The 21233-nt window shown below is 38.6% G+C and overlaps 2 protein-coding genes across 4 annotated transcripts in view; both read right to left on the bottom strand.

Annotated features, from left to right (window-relative positions):
* srms (src-related kinase lacking C-terminal regulatory tyrosine and N-terminal myristylation sites) overlaps positions 1-8134 on the bottom strand; it is a 31049-nt gene extending 22915 nt beyond the window's left edge. Inside the window, exon 1 of the mRNA XM_022193019.2 lies at positions 7746-8134. Coding sequence (XP_022048711.1) covers positions 7746-8131 — 386 coding nt within the window. The 5' untranslated portion in view covers positions 8132-8134. The remainder of the gene's footprint in view (positions 1-7745) is intronic.
* Positions 8135-10328: 2194 nt separating this feature from the next.
* LOC110950450 (nucleolar protein 4-like) overlaps positions 10329-21233 on the bottom strand; it is a 200969-nt gene continuing 190064 nt past the window's right edge. For 2 of the 3 annotated variants that reach the window (XM_051949498.1, XM_022193018.2), the window contains one exon: positions 10329-21108. In XM_051949498.1, the coding sequence (XP_051805458.1) occupies positions 20870-21108 (239 nt within the window). In that variant the 3' untranslated portion in view covers positions 10329-20869. The remainder of the gene's footprint in view (positions 21109-21233) is intronic. The other variant, XM_051949499.1, reaches the window with a different exon arrangement.

Genomic DNA, 21233 nt, shown 5'->3' with positions numbered 1-21233 from the left:
CGTTTTTGTCATTTTCTGTCTCGTTTTTGTCATTTTCTGTCTTGTTTTTGTCATTTTGGGTCTTGGTTTTGTTATTTTCAGTCTCATTTTTGTCGGTTTCTGTCATCTTTGTTGTTTTCTGTCTTGCTTTTGTCATTTTCTGTCTTGTTTTTGTCGTTTTGCGTTTCGTTTATCATTTTCTGTCTCGCTTTTGTCATTTTCTGTCTCATTATTGTCCTTTTCTGTCTTGTTTTTGTCATTTTCTGTCTTGTTTTTGTCATTTTCTGTCTTGTTTTTGTCATTTTCTGTCTTGTTTTTGTCATTTTGGGTCTTGGTTTTGTTATTTTCAGTCTCATTTTTGTCGGTTTCTGTCATCTTTGTTGTTTTCTGTCTTGCTTTTGTCATTTTGTGTTTCATTTTTGTCATTTTCTGTCTCGCTTTTGTCATTTTCTGTCTTGTTTTTGTCGTTTTGTGTTTCGTTTGTCATTTTCTGTCTCGCTTTTGTCATTTTCTGTCTCATTATTGTCCTTTTCTGTCTTGTTTTTGTTGTTTTCTGTCTCATTATTGTCCTTTTCTGTTGTTTTGTGTCTCATTTGAAGCTCAAACGTCCTCCAGTTGTGGAATGACTAAAAAACCCTCATCAAGGAATAAATGAATGAACGACAGCTAGAAGAATGTGTTGCATGTGGAAGCTAGCATGCCGAAACCTGCAGCCAGAAGCAGCGTGATAAACTCTCTGAGGTCACGTTGTGCACATTGCAGGCTGACAGTAATGAAGCTAAACATCCAGTCAGGTCGACACTGTAAAACACCTCAGAGAAGATGTTTATCCTTCAGTCCTGAGACGCCGCAGACTTCCAGTGTCGTCTGTTTGCTCACGTATCAGAAAGCGGCCTGTATTTACTCTGTTATCTGCAGGGCGGGTCACGTCTCCGCCACGCTCAGGTTTCACTGAAACCAACAACAAGCACATCTCAGCACAAAAGGCCTCCAGACGACGGGACAGTCGCTTTAGAAATACCAGCATGGCACTTTTTAGATCCAAACGATACAGAAAGAAAACAACAGGAAAGGACGTCTCTGTTTGTAGCAACACAAGCTAACCACAGGAGGAAACATATCAGAAATTAGCAGCTTAATTAGCATTTATTTCTGTTATTTTTCAAGCTAAAATAACAAATATTTGCTGTTTAACAGCATTTGGTTTATTCTGACATTCATGGAGAATCTATTAATGTCACCTCCACAACATCTTCTGCACTCATATAGCCCCATATCATCATGATACCGCCGCCTCCATGCTTCACTGTCAGGACTATGTGCTCACTGTAGTAGTCATGAGTCCCAGAACAGACACAAAAAAGATGCAGAATGACCACAAAGGGACACAAATCAACTATGATTCTATTCTCCCTGTTCCCCCCAGACTGAAACTACCCCAGATGGTCACTGATCCACCCCCATGTTTTACTGTAGGGGCAGACAGTCTGGTTTGTAGTTTCTCCAGGCTTCCTCCCAACCAGTAAGTTGTCTGGAGTGGGCATCAACTGAAAACTGGATTCATCCCTGAAGAGAACCTTCGCCCAATCATCAACAGTCCAATCCTTGTGATCCCAGCAAAGAGTAACCAGCTTTCCTCTGCCTTTCCTTGATGAAGGGCTTCTTCCTGCCCTGTGTGGCTTCAGACCAGCTTCAACAAGTCGCTTTCCAACTGTCCTTGTCCAACAAGTCTCATTTCTCCACAGTGTCCACTGATTTTTAAAGTTCCTGGAGGTCTGAGGACGATTCCTGACACAGTAACAGACGAGTGACGGTCATCTGGTGGTAGAAAGACGTTTCCTGACCAGCTAGCAGTTTGGTAGAACCATGTTGGACTTGTTTTATCTTGGTGTGATGAACTTCTTGGAGATCTTCAGTTTTTTCTCTACCCGTCTCTCACTCATGATGTCTGACTTTGTGTCTTCACATAATTCTTTAGTTTTAGGCGTTATGTGAGAGCTGATAGCTTCTGAGTTGTGCTACGGCTTGAATGTCAGCAGGAAACCACTGTAGACCTTTACATGTGCTGCTGATGACATGAAATGTCCTCTATAGACCCTGGAATACAATGAAGCTTCAGCAGGTCAGATAGGACATAAAGTATGATGGAACCAGCTGCATTTAAAGTGGTGTTCGTTGTATTCTGCAGGTAATAAACTTTTAGTGGTACCAGGCATTAAAATGAACAAGAAGAAAACAAGGATGGTCTGATCATTTCTTCCATGACTTTAGACAGAAACAGTCCAGAAAGTGAAAATATTTTACTGTTCAAATGAAATAAAAATGCAGTTATGTAGAGGTGATGCAGTGTTGGATTCTGTGACATTGGAGAGACGCTGCACAGGGCTGCACTCTGCATTCTGTCATTTCTAATGTAATATTTGTAGTTTTTGCACTGTTTAAAGAGAAAACATGGCATTTAAATACGTCAGCTTCAGGTCAACATCATCTGACATTTAGAGTTACCAAAACACAGAAGGGCGACGATCAGTCACCTCGTTACAATCTGACTTTTTTCAAACATAAAATTATATTCATTGTATTTTGACTTATTTTTAATTGCTGAAAAAATCTCACAGATGTCTTTATAAATTATTTTGTGCCATAAACATTTCAGTAAAACCCGAAAAGGCTGAGCAGAAATGGTTCTAAAAACGAACCTTCAACAGTCAGCAGGATGATCTTATTTGTTTTTTATGATCCTGTAGTAAAGAGATTTATCATTATTGTCACATTTTCAGGGAGCTTCATTCGGCTTTATTGTTTCTGTGACGTTTTTCAGAAGAAGATTAATGTCAGACTCTGATGGGACTTTAAATGGAGTTAAATCCATAAAATGTGTCTTTGTGCTGCACTGAGGTTTATTATTAGAAGCTTCATCTTTAAAAATAGAACCGATCGTCTCCACGCTGAGGTTTTTGTCCTCTGATGCATTTACAGTTGATGCCGGGTGTCGGCGGTGCGTTCAAGGACACCAGGAGTCGATGGCAGGTTAGTCTGAAACATGAGGACTCCCTGCAGGGGATGAATAATGGAGGAGCTGCAGCTGCTTCCACAGACACCTTCAAAGTGTTACCTCCACAGATACCTCCACAGATACCTCCAGATGTCCAGGATGGACTTCATCTCAGCTCTAACAGGATCACATTCTTTACAGGATTCTTCAGGAATCATTTAACCCAGAGGTGTCAAACTCATTCTAGTTCTGGTTCCACATTCAGTGACCAGTAAAAATCACAAAATAATAACTTAAACCACAACTCCCCATTTTTCCTTTGTTGGACACATAACAAAAGCGAGAAACAAACTGACAAAAAGTGAGACGAAACAAAATAAAAAAGCGACAAAAACTTCACCAAAAGTTACAAAACAACAAAAAAATGGACACAAATGAGACAAAAAAGGAACAAAATGACAAAAAAAATAGACGAAAAACACAAGCAAGACAAAAAAACCCATAAAACAACAAATATGAGAAAAAACAAAAAACATGAGGCATACGACAGATATCTGACAAAAACAAAAACAAAACTAAATATTACAAAAATGAGACAAATGACAAAACAAAAAGATACAAAAAATTGGACAAAACAGTTACAAAGTGACAAAAAAGCGGACAAAAATGAAAAAAAATGACAAAAACAGGAACAAAATGACAAAAAAGACAAAAACCACAAGTGAGGCAAAAAGGAAAATGACAAAAAATGAGACTAACAGCACAAAACAAAACGTTAGACAAAAAATTACAAATCACCAAAAAAAAAATGGACAAATGTTAAAAAACGAGACAAAAATAACAAAATGATAAAAACGATACACAAAACAAAGCGAAACAAAATGACAAAAATAAGACAAAAAACACAAGCAAGATGAAAAGGAAACAAAACGACAAAAACATGAAACAAATGGCAAAAGTCAGACAAAAATCTGACCAAGAAACAAGATAAAATATTACAAAAATGAGACACAAAACGACAAAAGAGACAAAGCAGACAAAAAAAATCTGACAAGGAACAAAACGATAAAAATAGACAAAGAAACACAAGCGAGACAAAAAGAAAACATAAAACAACAAAAACAAGAATTAAACCGACGAAAGTCAGACAAAAAAATTGACAAAAAATAACAAATAACAAAAAGGGGACAAAATATTACAAAAATGAGACAACATGACAAAAAATGTGACAAATGTCAAAAACGAGACAAAAAATGACAAAAGCGTGAAATAAAACGACAAAAGTCTGACAAAACTTTTACTCTTTGAGGGCCGGATTGGACCCTCTGGAGGCCGGTTTTGGACCGCGGGCCACATGTTGGACACCGCTGGATTAAATCCTTTATGACCTAAAACTCCTCCAGCTCTGTTCTTTTCTTAGTGCTTAAATTCTGCTAACATTCCTGTTAATTAATATCTGAGCATTTTAACGTGGATTCTACAAACTCGGTAACGTTTTGTGACTGAAGCAAAATCAATCAGTCACTAAATAATCAATAAATACGGTTGACTTAACACTAAAGGTCAGCCAAATATACAAGATTTTTCTTTCTAAAACTGATTATACTCGGCACAATGAGTATCATAATGGTATAGATATGAGGACTGTCAAATATGTAGGAGAGGCAATTACAAAGCCACTCACATATATTTGCAACTTGTCTTTTCAGAGGGGTAAATTCCCATCTGAAATGAAAATAGCTAAAGTAATTCCTTTATTTAAATCTGGAGACAAACATTCCTTTACAAACTACCGTCCAGTTTCCCTCATACCACAATTTTCTAAAATCTTAGAAAAATTATTTAATTTAAGACTACTCAATTTTATTGAAAAAAATTACTTACTATCTAATAATCAATATGGTTTCAGGCAAAATCGATCAACATCGCTGGCTGTTATTGACTTGGTAGAAGAAATAAACTGTATTGAGAAAAAGAAATTTATTATAGGAATTTTTGTTGATTTGCAAAAGGCCTTCGATACTATCGATCATAGAATTCTACTGAAGAAACTGCACAGCTATGGTATCAGAGGAACGCCACAATATTGGTTACAGCAGGGGTGTCAAACTCAGTTCCTGGAGGTCCACTATCCTGCATGTTTTAGATGTTTCCTTCTTACAACTCACCTTGACACCCCTGGGTTACAGAGTTATTTGTCGAACAGAAAACAGTTTGTTCAGGTCGATCATCATAAATATACTTGTAGAAATATTATGTGCGGTGTTCCGCACGGATCAATTTTAGGGCCTTCTTTGTTTTTGCTTTATATTAATGACATGTGTAAAATTTCTAAAATCATAAAATTTATACTTTTTGCTGATGACACAAATTTGCTATTTTCAGGGATAGATTTGGGAAAACTTTTGAATGAAATAACTATAGAGCTGCATAACCTGAAAAAATTGTCTAATATGAACAAATTGTCACTAAACCTAAAAAAGACAAAACTTATGACATTTGCAACTCGTAAAAACGATTTACCAATTCAAATAACCGTTGATAATACTATTATTGAAAGAGTACAACAAAATGTGTTTTTGGGCGTAGTCATTGATGAAAAATTATGTTGGAAGCCTCACATAAGTTATGTACGTATGAAGGTTGCTAAGTGTATTGGTGTGATGAAAAGATGTAGCTTAGTACTAAATCCAAATGCATTATCCATCCTGTATCATTCTTTTATAATGGCCTATTTGAATTACAGTTTAGAAGTTTGGGGGAACTGTTATAAAACAAATTTATTACCTTTAGTCACTCTGCAAAAACGAGCTATTAGGGTTGCTCATAATGTCAGATACGATCATCACACCAATCCACTCTTTCTCAACTCATCTAATCTCAAATTATATGACTTGGTCGATTTGAAAATTGCACAGATTATGTTCAAGGCATCACAAAAATCCCTTCCTGGTAATATCCAGGCTCTATTTCAAGATAGAGATGCTCATCATAAATATAAACCGAGGGGAACTGATCAGTTATATCAGCCGAAAGTACGGACAACCCTAAAATCCTTGTGCATTTCAGTGAAAGGGGTGTTGCTATGGAACAGTCTTCCAGAAGAAATAAAAATGTGCAAAAATATTGTCCAGTTCAAAAAATTATTTAAAAGACAAGTGTTGAGTAATTATCAGGAGGGGATGGAAGACTGATGCCTCCATTGCTAGGCACAGGTACTTAAGAATGCATGGCTGTGGCCGATACACCGACACTTGACAAACACATATTACATTACATTCATAAGAGGCACACTCACAATTAGGCCTGGGTTTGGGTGATCCATGATTACCACACTTTTGTAACTAGAATGTATTTATTCCTTTTTCTGTTCTCTTGTTTTTTTTCCCAAAATGTGTTTGTATAACATTGTGTGTTGTTGGTATGTATTAGCATAAGTAGATGCTCAAGGATCTGCGTCGATGTATTGTGTATCTACCTAAAAGAATGAGGATTGACACCATTGTTCTAATTGAGATGTTTCAGTGTTCAAAGGGGGGAGTGGTGTGGGTTTGAAGTGTAATGGGTCTGTCTTTTGTCGCGTCTATATGTTGTGTGTGGCGGCAGAGTGTGGTCCTGTGTGGAAGTCTGGTGGTGTGTGAGGGGTTGGAATTTATAAGCTTTGCTTCATCCATCCCCTTTTCAAATCACTCATGTAAACTGTCTGATTTTGATAATGTCAGAAGCTGATTTGAAATAAATAAAAAGAAAAAAAGAAAGAATGTAAAACAAACAGCAGACTTTAACAATGAGAACCTGAATTTCTCATTTTGCGACACTATTTTCATAGTTTTCATTAAATAATGGAATAAATCCAACCAATGATGCCGCCTGTCTGCAGTCTGACACCTAAAATATTTGCTAAATCATGGTGACTTGGCATTTCTTTTTGGATATATTATATATTTAACCACATTTATGCCATTCTACCCATGTAAATATCATTATTATTATTATCATTGTAAAATTAAGGTGGAAAACTGCAGATAGAAGATGTAAAAGTGCAGGATGATTCTCAGAACATTATTTTACAGCAGTCTTTGTTGCCCCGGTGATTAAATATTACAGTTTGTATGGTGTATAAACAGATTAAAGCAACATTTAGGACATTTATGTGCAGTTTCAGACCTAAAATATGAGTTTAGCAATTGTAATGTCACATTTTTTGTTCATATTCTTATTATTGAACCACATTACCAGGCAATGCCAGTTTAATACATGTAAATATCCTCCATTAAACACTAAAAAGCCAAAATATAATCAGATGCAGAATCTGTATTTAAATTAAATGTTTTATGAGTATTTATATTTTAACATATTTTAACCATATTTAGAGTTTATGTCGTTCTTGGAAATATACACATCCTTCATTAAACATAAAAAAGCTTTTAAATAATGCAGATTAAGTCAAATTATGGTTAAAACTGTATTTAAATTGTGTAAAACTGCAGTAGTTTTACATTCCAGTCGTGTTTGGGGCTTGGGTTGATGAAATATTACAGTTCTTATGGTGTATAAATAGATTTAAGCAAGATTATGTCAATTTAGAGCCAGAAACTGTATTTAAATGATAAATGCAAATATTTTTATAGTGATAAACCTAAACAGCATTTAGTGGATTTTCCTGCAGCTTTAGATCCTCAACCTGCAGCTGATCAGCACCGGAGGATCAGCTGACTCCTGCCACCAGAGAACCGGACTAGAACAGGACCAGAACCGGACCGGGACTCACTTGTGTTTGGCGAACTCGTCCTGCAGCAGCGCCACGTAGTTGGCGGGGATGAGCCCGGACTGCAGGGACCCGGTGAGCTTCTTGGCCAGCACGTAGTCGCCCCGCTTCTCGATCACCGACAGCTTGTCGCCCTCCTTCACCGTCAGCTCGTCGTCGCTGCGGGCCTCGAAGTCGAAGAGCGCCGCGTACAGCTGCACCGGACGCTTCTTGGGCGACGGGACGCGCACGTCCCCGGACACGGTGCGGATCTCCGCCGCCTGCGTCGCCGGGTTCGCGATCACTTCGCCTCCGTTGTGGTTCGGGACGTTCGGGTAGCGGAACTCGGGCCAGATCCAGTTCCAGAGCCGGTCCAGGCACGGCATGCAGGAGCGGCAGCAGCCCTCCATCCCGGGACGCGGAGCGGATCACGGATCGATACTCTGATCGGAAACCGGCCTGTCGGTCAGCGGCCGCTCGGTGCTCCGGGTTCCGTCTCTGCCTGCGGACGGAAACATCGCCCCACCAGCAGCCCGCGGCCAGATTAGCCGGAGGAACCGGTTTTTTCTGTTCAGATCATCGACCGGAGCTCCGCGCCTGCAGTGCGCACGGCGGCTGCGGGAATGCGGAAACGGGAACGGAGGCCATCCAGGGCGGATCGGGTCCCTGCGAGCACCGGGGATGAGGGCATGGCTGCACCGAGAAACGTTAAGCCATGATCCGGTGGAGGGAACCGGAGGAGGAAGAGCAGGAGGATGAAGAGGAGGGAAAGGTGAAGGTGAAGGTGAGGCGGCGGCGCGGTGCGTAAAAAGTTTGGGTTTGGCGCTCTGAGTCTGCACACCTCCGCTGATCACACACCTGCGCACTGAGGGGGAGGAGGGGGGAGGCGGGGGGGAGGTTAAGGACCAATCAGAGGAGGTCACGTGCTTCAGCTCCAATTTTCCGTAAAATTCAGTTTGTTCAAAAGATGGATTTTAAATGTTCTGAACGATGATTTCCTGACCCTGTAATCTTTTCACATCATTTAAACATGATCATGTCTGTAATTTAGCAGCTTTGTTGTTGAATTAAAATCTTTTGAAAATATTTATGAGTAATGTCAATTTTATCCAAATATCATTATTGAACACTGAAAAGCCCAAAAGTGATGCAGATCATCTCACATTAAGGCTAAACACAACATTTAAATTCTGTAAATCTGCAGTGTTTTTACTGGAGCCTTATTTAGAGTAGTGTTTGGTGCCCATGGGATAAAATATTACAGTTTTAGGACATTCAAATGCAGTTTTAGATCTAAAATATTTGCCTGACAATGGTGATGTTAATGTTATGATTATTCAGCCATATTTATATTTAAATATCCTTTATTAAATGTTACAATAGCCAAAGCATAATGCAGACGATGTCAAATTATGGTGAGAGACTGTATTTAAATTGTGTAAACCTGCAGTATTTTTACATTCCAGTCATGTTTGGTGCCTCGGGTGATTAAATATTACAGTTTTTATGGTGAATAAACAGATTTAAGCAACATTTGGTGGATTTTCCTGCAGCTGAAGCAGCAAACTGAAGCCCAGATGTGATAGAAGCATTTTTGAGTCTTTTTTGGGCCATTTTGACTCGTTTTAAACAAGCTGGTGTTGTTTTATCAAGTTTCAAGTCACTTTGGAAAGAAAATTGAGGCATTTTGGGCATAATATAAGTTGATTTGGCAACTTTTCAAGTATTTAAAGGAAGAGTTTGGTGCATATTTGAGTGACTTTGGATTTTTTTTCAGTCAATTTGGTTCATTTTTCTTTTTAAGAATTTAAGCAGGTTTAGAATTCAGACTGGTTTTGGGCAAATTTTCGAGTCATTTTGGAAAATTGAGTCTTTTGGGATCATTTTAAGACATTTTGAACAAGTTTACATCATCTTGGTAAAGTTTCAAGAAACTTTGGAAAATCTTTGAGACATTTTGTTGAGATTTTATGTGTTTGGGACAAATTCTGAGATGTTCTGCAGAATTTGACACAATTCAAGCAATTTTTTGAATAATTAATGAACAGAGTAACTGAAACAGAAACACATCCAGGATACTAATGATTGTTTCTATGAAACTGTTCACATTGGGATACAACCCATAATACTGATGATCACAGTTGGTTATAAATCAACTGGAAAGGTTTTCTGGATATGTTTGAGGCCGGTTGGATGATTTGTAAGCATTTTGGAGAAATTTAAAGTGTTTATAAAACAGTTTTTAAGTCGGTTTGGTTCATTTTTGAGTTATTTAAGACAAATCTCAATTTATTGGGACTCATTGTCATTGTGGTGACATTTTGGACAAACTGAAACAGCAAATTTAAAAACAACAGATTTATTCTTTAGACTGAGACACCTGGACGGATGTAAAACTGATCTGAAGTCTTGTTTTAAAATCAGAACTCAGACGTGTTCTTCCTCCTAAAAATGTGTTTTTCCTGCTAACCTAGAACTTTCTCCAGGGGACGTTCTCCTCTGTGGACTTCAAGGACCTGGATCTCTGGAGATAAGAAGGTAGAACTCTGATGGATAATAAAATGAGACCTCAGAGTTGTTGTGAGGATGAACAGACGTAATCAGCTCTTTGATAGATAGCACACCGTTTTATTAGTATATTTAGCTTTGTGACGTACAGCTCGGAAGGAAACAAACAAATGAAAACAAACAAAATAAAAACAAAAAAAGAAATTAAACTAAAAAGTCACAATAGTTTTTTTTTTCAGTCCAGAAACATTTCAGCCTTTAGCAGTGACATCACACAAAAGAAAGCTCAGTTTTTCAATCATTGGTTTCTTTGTCATGGACCAGAGTGATATGTTCTCATTGTTGGGCCGAACAAACGCCAACAAACGGAAAAAAATAACCCTAGATACTTCTGTTTTTTGTTTTTTTTTAAATCCTCGATCATTGCTTCACATATATTATTAACACTTTTCTAAAGAATCAAAATATTCAGCCACAGGTTACTGGAAAAAAAGGATCCACTGGTATATAGAAGAATAATAAGAAACACAATAAATATAAAAAGAATTTCTGATATAACTTATATGGTATCAAAGAGAAAGAGGGAAATGGGCCTTCAGTGTTTTTACAAAAGTGACGTCCTTCTTTTTTTTTGTTTCCTGAGGTTGAGTTTTGTCTTCTGCAGTTTTAACTTTTGCTAAATATACTAATAGAGACTCGCGGGTCCATCATGGCTTATCATTCGCTGAGGAATCATCTCCACCGGGTTGTGGTCGGCCGAGGCGGATGGCAGTGGCGCCCCCCAGAGGCCGAAATAGCACACAACTCGACTCCCAACCGTCCTGGACGGTCGCTGTTCGGACAGGATGGTTCGGCCTCAAGTTCTGCACAAAATTGATCTGCTAGCAGCTGCTAGCATTGTTAGCATTCATCGACCAAACGTGACGTATGTTTCGAAGACGAACAAAACCTTTAGCACGTCCCCGTCCTGCGATAAGTGTGTAAAAACGGCGGTAATCGTATTTATTTAGTCCCATTTCCCTTCAGAGTGTAAAAGGAAGGAGTCAGGTCAACTGAAAAATAGAAAAATAAAAGAAACAGGGATGGAGGGGAGAAATAAGATGAGAGGAACAGAAAAAATAAAACCTGAAAGAATCGCAAAAATCTGTACATGTAAACATCACACTTCCACTGAGTCAAATCATGAGGAAAATACAGGTTTCACATTGGTTTTACTGAAGGTACGAAGGCCCGGCAGAGAAATCAGACAATCAAGAGTCCAGGTACGAAGTCAGGTGAGGACAGAACGAGGAAAAAAACAAACGCCGCCAAGAGTCAGGAAACGGAGGGATCTGAAGCACCACCGAAGAAGAAATGGACGCCATTTTGTGACTCTTTGTTTTAGCTGAAACTGAGAAAAAGCTCTGACATTTAATTCTGAAGATCATCATCTGATGTCAGCTCATTTGAACAGTAACAGCTCCGTGCGATTAGCTTAGCTTAGCATTACAGCTTATGTTTACTTTTATTGTCAACTAAATAGTTGTTTGGACAATAATATGTCAGAAAATGGTGAAAAACGTCTTGTTTGGTCTAAAGATATACAGTTTACTGTCAAGAAACCAGAAAGTATTCACATTCAAGTCGCTGCAATCACAGAATTTACACTTTTTTTCTTAAAATTCAGTCTTCAGTTACCAAAACAGTTGCAGATTAATGTATTAGCTGACAACCAATTGATTAATGAAACTAACCTGGTGTGCTAAAGGTCGCTAATAAACACATTTGTCTTGTTTGTGTGGTTTAGGGTAAAAAAAAAACCCATTTTATTCATAAAACCATAATTAGCTTTAGCGGTACTGTGCAATGTATTAAGTTAGCGTTTTCAGTCTTTATGCTAAGCTAACCAGCTGCAGTGTCAAATTCCAGTAGAGATTTATGTTGTTATGTAATTCTTGGCTTTTAAACTATTTTTTAGTCCATTTTTAACTAAGGTAGAACAGATTTTCACTTCTTTAGACAGGTCGTTGTCATTGTGGTCATGTTTTGAAGAACTTCGGACAGATTGAAACATCAAATGTAAGCAAAAAACAGATTCAGTGACGCCTGGATGGACGTAAAAACTGATCTGGTTGCAGTTTTTAAAAGAACTCAAAAGTCTTTTTGACCAAAAATTGGTCAATTTACATTTAAGTTTTCAAAAATGTAAAAATATAACCCAAATATTTCTCAAAATCTGTCCAAAATGATGCAAATTGTTCAATAAGACACAAAAATACTTGGAAATTGTTGCAAATGCCCAAAAAAATATTTGTAATGACTCAAGGGATGATTCTAAGTTAATCAATAAGCTGTAGTGGTGTTGCTTGGAGGATTTAGCTAGCATTTTAAGTCTTGCTAAGCTAAGCTAACCAGTTGCGGTGTCAGATTACACTGGAATCAGTTTTCCCATGTAACTCCTTATTAGAAAATAAATGTTTGAACTAAACTAATTTTTAACAGCCTGAGATGGTTTTTGTGCAAAATTATATTCCAGAAAATGTGAAAATTCTGATTCAAATGTAAATAAATGTTAAGTGAAAATAAAGTTTCTGCACTGCACACCTCGGTATTTTATTTCGCTTTTTCTTCACCCAGTTTCAAAAAATTACATTTCTATGCAACTAAACTACATTGTCCATTATGTTTTACATTTTGTTTTATATTTGCTGCACTATTGCATTGGTTTGTTTCTAACTGGTGCATCTTTTCTGTTTTTTTTTTTTTTAGCTTTGCGATTGCTGCTTTTCAGCCAAACAAACATATATTAGATAGATTTGTCACATTAGTAACCCAGAAAATTGAGGAGAGGCTTTAAACAAATAGTAAAGTGTCATATTTGCAGCTGAATTGAGATTTTTCCAAAACTGAACTAGAAAACCAATGAAAACTGCCACAGAAAACTAAATTTAAGTCTTAAAATAACGTTGTCTCATCCTTAAAACATAACTGAGAAGCAGTTTAGTTGTGTATACACATAACTTTATGGAGCCTTTAAATCTCCAACAAAGAAACCTTGTTTTGGTCAAAGATCTACGGATCATTCGGAGTAAAAATGAGGCCGATTCTTTAAGGTTTCACGTCTGCTGGAGCTGCAGGAATTCACTGCAGGTGTCTTTCGTAAAGGTTAGGGCTGCTCTGTTGTCCAAACACCAGAGAGTCTGCTCTTTGTCTGCAGTGTTAGAGGTCAGGAAGCAGATTTAAAACCTTTCCAGAACCACGCCAAAGCATAAACAAAACCTTTAAAAACCAGTGTCTGCTTCGAAACCTTAAAGGGTAAAGTGGAGCTTCAGATTCCCCCATCTTCAGACAAACATCTGGTTTGATTAGAACTCCTGACTGGACCACCTGATAGGATCGAACCCTGCTGATGGTGTTTGGTGATGCCGGTCAGGTCCAGTGTTGGTTGACATCCATGTTTGGAATGTACAGTAAGAGGCAACACAGAGTGAAGCTGTCGGAATATTGTACAAAATATCTTCTCCAAAAAAGATCACTTTACTCACACTACAAAATATATCTATAAAATCATAACCAGAAGAACATTGATCGCAGTCGTCATGTGAATCTAAAAAATAGAAATCAGATAGAAATGTGTCGACAGAAACGGAGGAGGAGGTTTGATTATGGCTGAAACGCTCGGATTCTTCTCCCGATCGGAGAAATCAAACAGTGAGCAAATTACACCTTCTGAAGATTGTCATTTGCTTTATTTAATTTTTTTGTCATTTTCTCTACAGTTGTTGGTGTTTTTTATCTTAAAATGTGGTATTGAAATAAACTGACCTGGTAGAAAACCGTCTTTTCTGACAGAAGACACGAAGGAACCTGCGTGTTCGGAACACATTCTATGACTTCTAGAACTCAGAAAACCTGTTACGAACATGTTTTATGACTTCTAAAAGCCTTCGAGACTTACGACTCCGAGAAATCATTAAACTCATCACGAAAATGTGTTATATATTTTATACTTTCTTTTATGACCTCTTCTTTTGTGACTCCTAGAAGTCAGAAAACATGTTTTATGACTTCTTTCATGACACTTGATGACTTCTGGAAGCCTTCTAGACTTATGACTCCCAGTAGTCATAAAACGTGTTGCAAAAATGTGTTATGGATACATCCTTTAGGACTTCTCAAATGACTTCTAAGAGTCAAAACTTCTTTTTCGACTCCTAGAAGTCATAAAACGTGTTCATAACATGCTTTATGGCTTCTAGAAGTTCTAAATGAACTCATAAAATCTGTTGCCAACATGTTTTATGACTTCTTTTATGACTTCTAGAAGCCTTCAAGACTTGTAACTCCTAGAAGTCATAAAATGTGTCATGAAAATGTGTTACAAATATGTTTCGTGACTTCTTTTATGACTTCTAGATGTCTTCTAGACTTAAGAAGTCGAGGAGTCATAAAACGTTTAGTAAAAACGTGTTTTTTTTTTTACTTCTTTCATGACTTCTAGAAGTAGTAAAACATGTTATAAACACACTTGACGACTTTTTATATTTTCGAGAAGTCTTCTAGACTTGTGACTAGGAGAAGTCATAATAGTGTTTTCTGAACACATTTTATGACTTCTTTTTTGACTTCAAGAAGTTGTAGACTTATGACTCCTGAAAGTCTTCTAGACTTATGAGTCCTGGAAGTCATAAAATGTGTTACAAACATGCATTATGACTTCCAGAAGTCATCAAGAAGACATAAAACTAGACTTATGACTTCTAGTGTCTTAAGTCTAGAAGACTCCTAGAAGTCATAAGTCAAGAAGTTATGACTTCTAAAAGTCATAAAATGTATTCATAACACATTTTATGACTTCTAGAAGTCACCGATTCAGCGTTTGCCGACTACAAGTGAAGCTTTTGTAGTTTTACTTGTGGTAAGTAAGATCCATTTTAAAGTAGCAGGAGAGTTTGCAGAGCTTTTTCATGCTCAGGACACAACTTTAACTCAGTTCAACAGCTTTCACTTTCTTTTAGGTTCCAAACTTCATTTTGCCCCCAAAAATAAAACGTCTAGCTAAGACTGTTGAGGTTAAATTGTACGAAATGTTGCTGTTGCATAAAAGTCCAATGTGGCATCACCCTTCCCCTGCAGATAATAAATCCTGACAGCAGGAGCTCATTGACCCATTTTATACCCATAATGTGGTGTGATTTAAAAAAACAAAACAGCTTTTCCTTCATTTCTCAGAAACACACTTTGGAGGTTTTCAGGACAGCAGCAGCATTTTGAGAATCAGTTGAAGGAGGTAAAGTCAGCCTGGTTCACTCGCGTTCTCCCTGAAATGAAATGAAACTAAAAACCACTGGATCCGTCTGTGATCTGGGGGACCTTCACACCAGTTTCACGAGCAAATCAGGATTTCGTCACCTTCTGAAAACCGACAGAAACTGATCTCAGCATCAGCATAATGTTTGTGTTGCAATATGTTGGAGTTAGAACTTCCACAAATCAGCATTAGGCGTGATTTTGTGAGTACCAGTAGGTGTGCATTTGTGATTTCACCGTAGATGATGCATCCTTCATGTGGAGGATCATCACTGGTGACCGGATGTGGGTTTGTAACTACCATCAGGAGTAGAAACAGCATGTTTGACAGCTAAAGATCTGCATTCTGAGAAGAATTCTTTTTGTTTTCATGAACATTCAGGTGGCTGTGCACCAAGAGTTCATCCCCAGAATCGGACTAAGTTCTACTGTAGCGTTCTGAGGTTCGTGAGGTAGAACATCCGACGCAGCAACTTGAACTATCAGGCTTTAAACATGTAGCAGAGGGCTCATATTTCAACCAGAACCATGAAATTAGTGAGTATAAACTGCAAGAAAACAACAGAAAACAAAATTTAGGTTGTCCGTCATGGGATGTAACTCAAAGAAGTCCAACTGTGGACCTTAATACGTAACTGAGAATGTAGTTTTTTTGCTTATGGCTGACATTTTGGCCACAACAACCCAAACGTCATGCTGGATTTAACTCCCTGCAGCTTCTTCCCTTTTCCCGAAAATGAAATTCAAGTTCATGAGTCGCTGTTTTGATACAGTTTAGGAGCTTTGGCGGTGATAGTGTACAACATATTACCATTAAAGGACTTCCAGGAAGTGTTTGAAGTGTTGCAGGAGCACTGGGAGCAGAGCGTCGCTGTGCAAAGTCAACTTGTTGACAGATCTGACTAGAAAATTCAACTGAAATGTGTTTTTTTTTTTTTTTTACTTTTACACTCAGTCTTGGAATTTTCTGAGTTCAAGTTTAAGTTGTATTTTCATGCAAATTTGCAAATATTGTTTGATTTTCCAACTTCCACATTGATGCTGAGTGTTTTTGCCGTGATCAGGAGGCTGGTTTCCAATCATCTGTGTGCGATTCAGGTACCCGAGTCACCGGATCAATCAAAAACTCTGAGATCGACTGAGCGGGTCTGGACTAATTCGAAGCAAAAACCAGGCAGCCGAACTGTTGGCAGTGTCTGAGAGCACAGTGAGGATCGAACAGGAGAGAGGGGGACGAGTCGCTGGTGTCTTCAACAACAGAAAAGACTAAATATTCTGTTAAGAGCAAACTATATGAACTCTCAAAACCCCCTTTGAATGTTTAATTGAATGAAGACACTAAAATTAAATTAATATTTGATTGCATCTCAGTGGGTTTTACGAGTTTCCTCTTATTTCAAATGGCTGATGGATCAAATTTGAACTTTTAGGTGAATAATCTGTTTGTTGCATTGGTTTGAAGTTGCACCAAAACGCTCCTGAGACACCGTCGTCCGTCCTTCTCTTCCAGTTGGGTCGTTTTTTTTTGCATATTTTTCTCATGTTTGTCATCCAGCGATCAGAACACTTTAAGCAGAGCTTCCCGAACAAACAGAAAAACACATCCTGTACAACTTTTCAACATTTCAACCAGATGCGGAGCTTCTGACACCAATCTGCGGAACTCTGGATGGAGGTTTCGTGTTTGTGGGTTCGAGGTATGAATCTGTTCCTCGTTCGTCCCTAAAGACCAGCGAATGCTATGATTATCAGCTGCATTGCAAAAAACAAAAACCCGCCACACGTCTCCCTCCAGCAGTGCAAGTCTAAGGGTTTGAGGGGTCCCTGCTGGAGAAACATGCATATAGACCCTCAGAAGACCCCCCGAACCCTTTCACATCTTCACATCACAGACAACTGTGGCTTCGCTCAGTGTGCAAAAAGGGAGCAAATTACAGTGACAGGACAGTCGGACTGAACCACAGAACACAGAGCAAAGCCTCGGGAGGAACTCCAGTTGTTCTTTTTCGCTGATTTCCCAACATCTTCTGAACGGGCCGAGATGTGACGAGACATTCAGAATGCCCTTCGATGCTAAATTTAACAAACGCCAGCAGTTAGCAAATCCAAAACCAGGAAATCTGGGCTTGTTTTGAACCATAAGTGGTGTTGAATGAAAGCTAAGGTGTTACTGATGTTCCAACTCTTATTCGCTTTCTCAACTGTTAGCTTAGCTTAGCGTGAATGCTGGAAACAGCTAGCATGGCTTTGTTTAACCCTCTGGACCCCAGAACCCGCCGACGGGTTGGAAAGGCATGTTTACTTTAAATAACATCAACAAAATTCATCAAAATTCAATCAGCAGATTTTCAACTTTCCAACGCTCCATGAACTAATCATCCAAAACTTAAGCTAATTTAAGCCTGATAAATAATTAAAATCACGTTATTTTACGTGTTTTGTTCAAAAATTCAACAAAAATTATCCGTATGCGCAAACCGGATTCTGCAAAAAAACAAAAAATTCTGCGCTCCTTGATGCAACTGTGACATCATCAGTGACTCACCTGCGATCAAAAGTCACGTGACCCCCCCCAAAAAACTAAGACTTTTCAGGTTGAACTGCAGGCAGTGTTTCCACAGAGATTCAAAGCTACTGGATGAATAAAATAAATGTGTCGTGGCTCAGACACAGTAAGCAGAGGAGCAAGTTTTTGAAGATACATTTAGCATGGTGAAACATCTTTCTACGGGTGATCAGCAGACACTCAAAACTGGATTAAAACTTGTTGAAAATGACTCAAATTGTCTGTAGTGACTCAAAAACTGTCATTTCAAATGCATTCAGAGTAATTTCAAGCAAGTTTTAGGTAATTTTGGACAGTTTTCAGGCCATTTGAAATTATTTTTGAGTAATTCTGAACTGGTTTTACATTATTTTGGTCACATTTCAAATGATTTTCTACAATGCTAGCCTGAAAGGAAAATCAAAGCTCCTGGATGAACAAAATAAATGCAGCATGGCTCAGAAACAGTGAACAGAGGAGTAAGTTGTTGGAGATACATTCAGTATGGAGAAACATCTAGAATAAGGTGGAAAGCCCAGCTTGTAGAGGTTGTCAGAATATAACGAATAAAATGTCTATATTAAGTGGTCACCATTTAGCTTGATTCCAATTTTTTTCCAATTTTTGTGAAATAAACTATCATATAAACGAAAATTTTGCCTTTTCTGTTTTATAATTAATGGCATTCTAACTTTTTCTACAGCACAAAAGACATTTCTAAGTTCTTTCTCTTTCTTTATGGTAAAAATGTAGCAAAAACTGAATCAACAATGAAGAAAAATGAACAAAAAGCACCAAGAAACTGCTGCTTGGAGTTCAGAGGGTTAAAGTGCACCAACCCACACGTTTTATCTACTTTGTTTATGGCTTAATAAGACAATATATAACGCATTGATAGGTGCGGTAGCTGCTTTTGCTAGTTATCCTAAGCTAGGTTAAGCTAGGTTAAGCTAGCGGCTAAGTGGCCGCTAGCTTGAGCTTCAAATTTAACAGACAGCTGTGAGGATCTTTTATTGAACTTTAAAAAAAAAGCAAAATAAGCAAATTTTCCTCAAAAATGTGCACAGAACTCGCATGAAAACAGAAAACTACCTTCAGCGACGGCTGAAAGCTAAAACCTGACAGGATTCAATCTGCAACACGTTCATCTCCTTTTCAAAACCATTTCTAGAGATCCTGCGCTGGACTGATTCGGCCTCCCGAAGAAGTTTAAAGTGTGTCGGCCCTCCAGAGGAAGAAGAATCGCAAAAAAAACGAAGAAAAAACAAAAGAAAAAATTCACAGTTAGAAAGTCACAAAAACACAACATGAATCGAGCCCTATGAATCGAAAACGAAGGAACCAACCAACCAGCATGATGGAGATAAAGGTCGATTTTGCTAAAACATGATTTAGACGGAGGTCTTTTGGTCGGTCTTTCGGTCGGCTAGTTGAGGTTTCAGGTCTATGGCAGAAGGTCCGGTTTGTTTGAATAGCAGCAGCAACATGAGAGTTCATCATTAGAATCATAGTAATAATAATAATAATAACGATAATAACAATAATGGCCATTTTAGAGTTTAACAGACAAACACAGTAAGACAGAGAAAAAACTCCTCGTCGTCCTCTGAAACCCGGACAGGAGGTTTTTAGGTCCATGAAGAAGAGGTGGAGAGTAGGTCCAATGGAGAAGAAGAAGAACTAGAAGAAGAAGAAGAAGAAGGGAGGAAGGAAGGAGGTGTTAAAGATGCTGAGGTTTCGTTGGCTGTAAAAAGTAGAAGCGGGAGGTAAAACTTCGCCTACGAGAAAGTTTAGTTCAAGAAAAGTCCGCTCAGCTCCCCTCCGTTATGTACAGCAGCGCGCCGACAAACCCGCAAAAAAGTTCTCCAAAGTGGTTTAGGTAAAGTTTTTTTTTTCTTTTTTGATTCTCTCCGACGAAAAATGTAGAAACTTTGAAGACATCGGACGGTTGGAAAGTAAACTGGCTTCAGGTGTTTTTGTGTTTGTGTGTGAGAGGAAACAGAAAAAAAAACAACAAAAAACGGGGTTGGCAGGTCGGATCTGAGGTATTTCCTGGTGGTCTCGGATGCATAAGTAGCAGAAGTTAGCTCCCTGGGTAGGACGGGTGAGGATGGGGTGAGGTCGGGGGTAAGGGAAAAGTGCTATAGGGACACAGTGAGCTTATATACAAGCGAGCACAAGAAAACTTTTTTTTTGTCGTTTTTTTCTTTTTAAAACAAATTTTAGTTATTTTCCCCGTTACTTTTGGCCCCTTTTCGGACTCCTGTTATAGTGCTATTTTTCAAGATAAGTCTTTTTTCTTTCTTTCAGTCACTTGGGAAAAAAGATAAACAAAAAATTAGACTCCCAAAAACAAAACAAAAAATCAAAAGCAAGCAGTAGCGATTATTCAGGGAGTCAGCGGGATTTCATATTTTTAATTTCATTAGGATGATGCGCAAAACTCCCCAAGCGTCAAACGTCTTTTTTTCATTTTATTTTGAAATTCTTCCCAGCATCATCTTCGCTCCTCGTCTTCATCACCGGCGCTGATTGTGAGGTGATTCCACAGAAGATTCCTCCTTTTTTCCTTCTAATTATTATTAATACTCTAACTTTTTTAGATTTCCTCTGGATTGTTTTGGAGATTCGCCACTGTTCCTTCAAAATAAAAGCGGCCACAGTTCTCCCAAAGAGAAGGCAGATTATGGAGCAAAAAACGAGAGGAGGTGAGGAGACAGCGGACGAAATAAACAGAACAGGAAGTGTGTGTGTGCGTGTGTGTGTGTTTATGTGCGTGTTTGGTGTGTGTGTTTTCCCGCCAAAATCAGTTCTGCTGCAGGATGAGGTTCTCCAGCTCGTCCGCCGAGCGAAGCAGGAAGGCGGCCGACTCCCGGTAGCCGGCGATCAACTGACGCACGGCTGTGATCTCCGGTTGGCTGAGCTGGGTGGAGGCCCCGCCCCCTCCGGCGCCGCCACTACCCCGCCCACCCAGGCTGTTGGCGGTGGCAGAGGCATTGACGATGTTGGCGGCGGAGAGAGATTTCATGCTGAGGTCTGTGGGGCCTGAAGGGAAAGTGGAAGAGGCCGAAGGACGACGGGTGGAGGGACGGAGAGTGGAGAGAGAAAAGATCAGGACTGATGAAATATCATAAAAACATCTCATAAAGTACATTATAAATATTGTATTA

Source organism: Acanthochromis polyacanthus, chromosome 6 (genome assembly GCF_021347895.1).
Source record: "Acanthochromis polyacanthus isolate Apoly-LR-REF ecotype Palm Island chromosome 6, KAUST_Apoly_ChrSc, whole genome shotgun sequence".
Taxonomy (NCBI): Eukaryota; Metazoa; Chordata; class Actinopteri; family Pomacentridae; genus Acanthochromis; species Acanthochromis polyacanthus.
The sequence above is the reverse complement of the archived record's forward strand: the minus strand, read 5'-3'. Positions and strand labels throughout refer to the sequence as shown.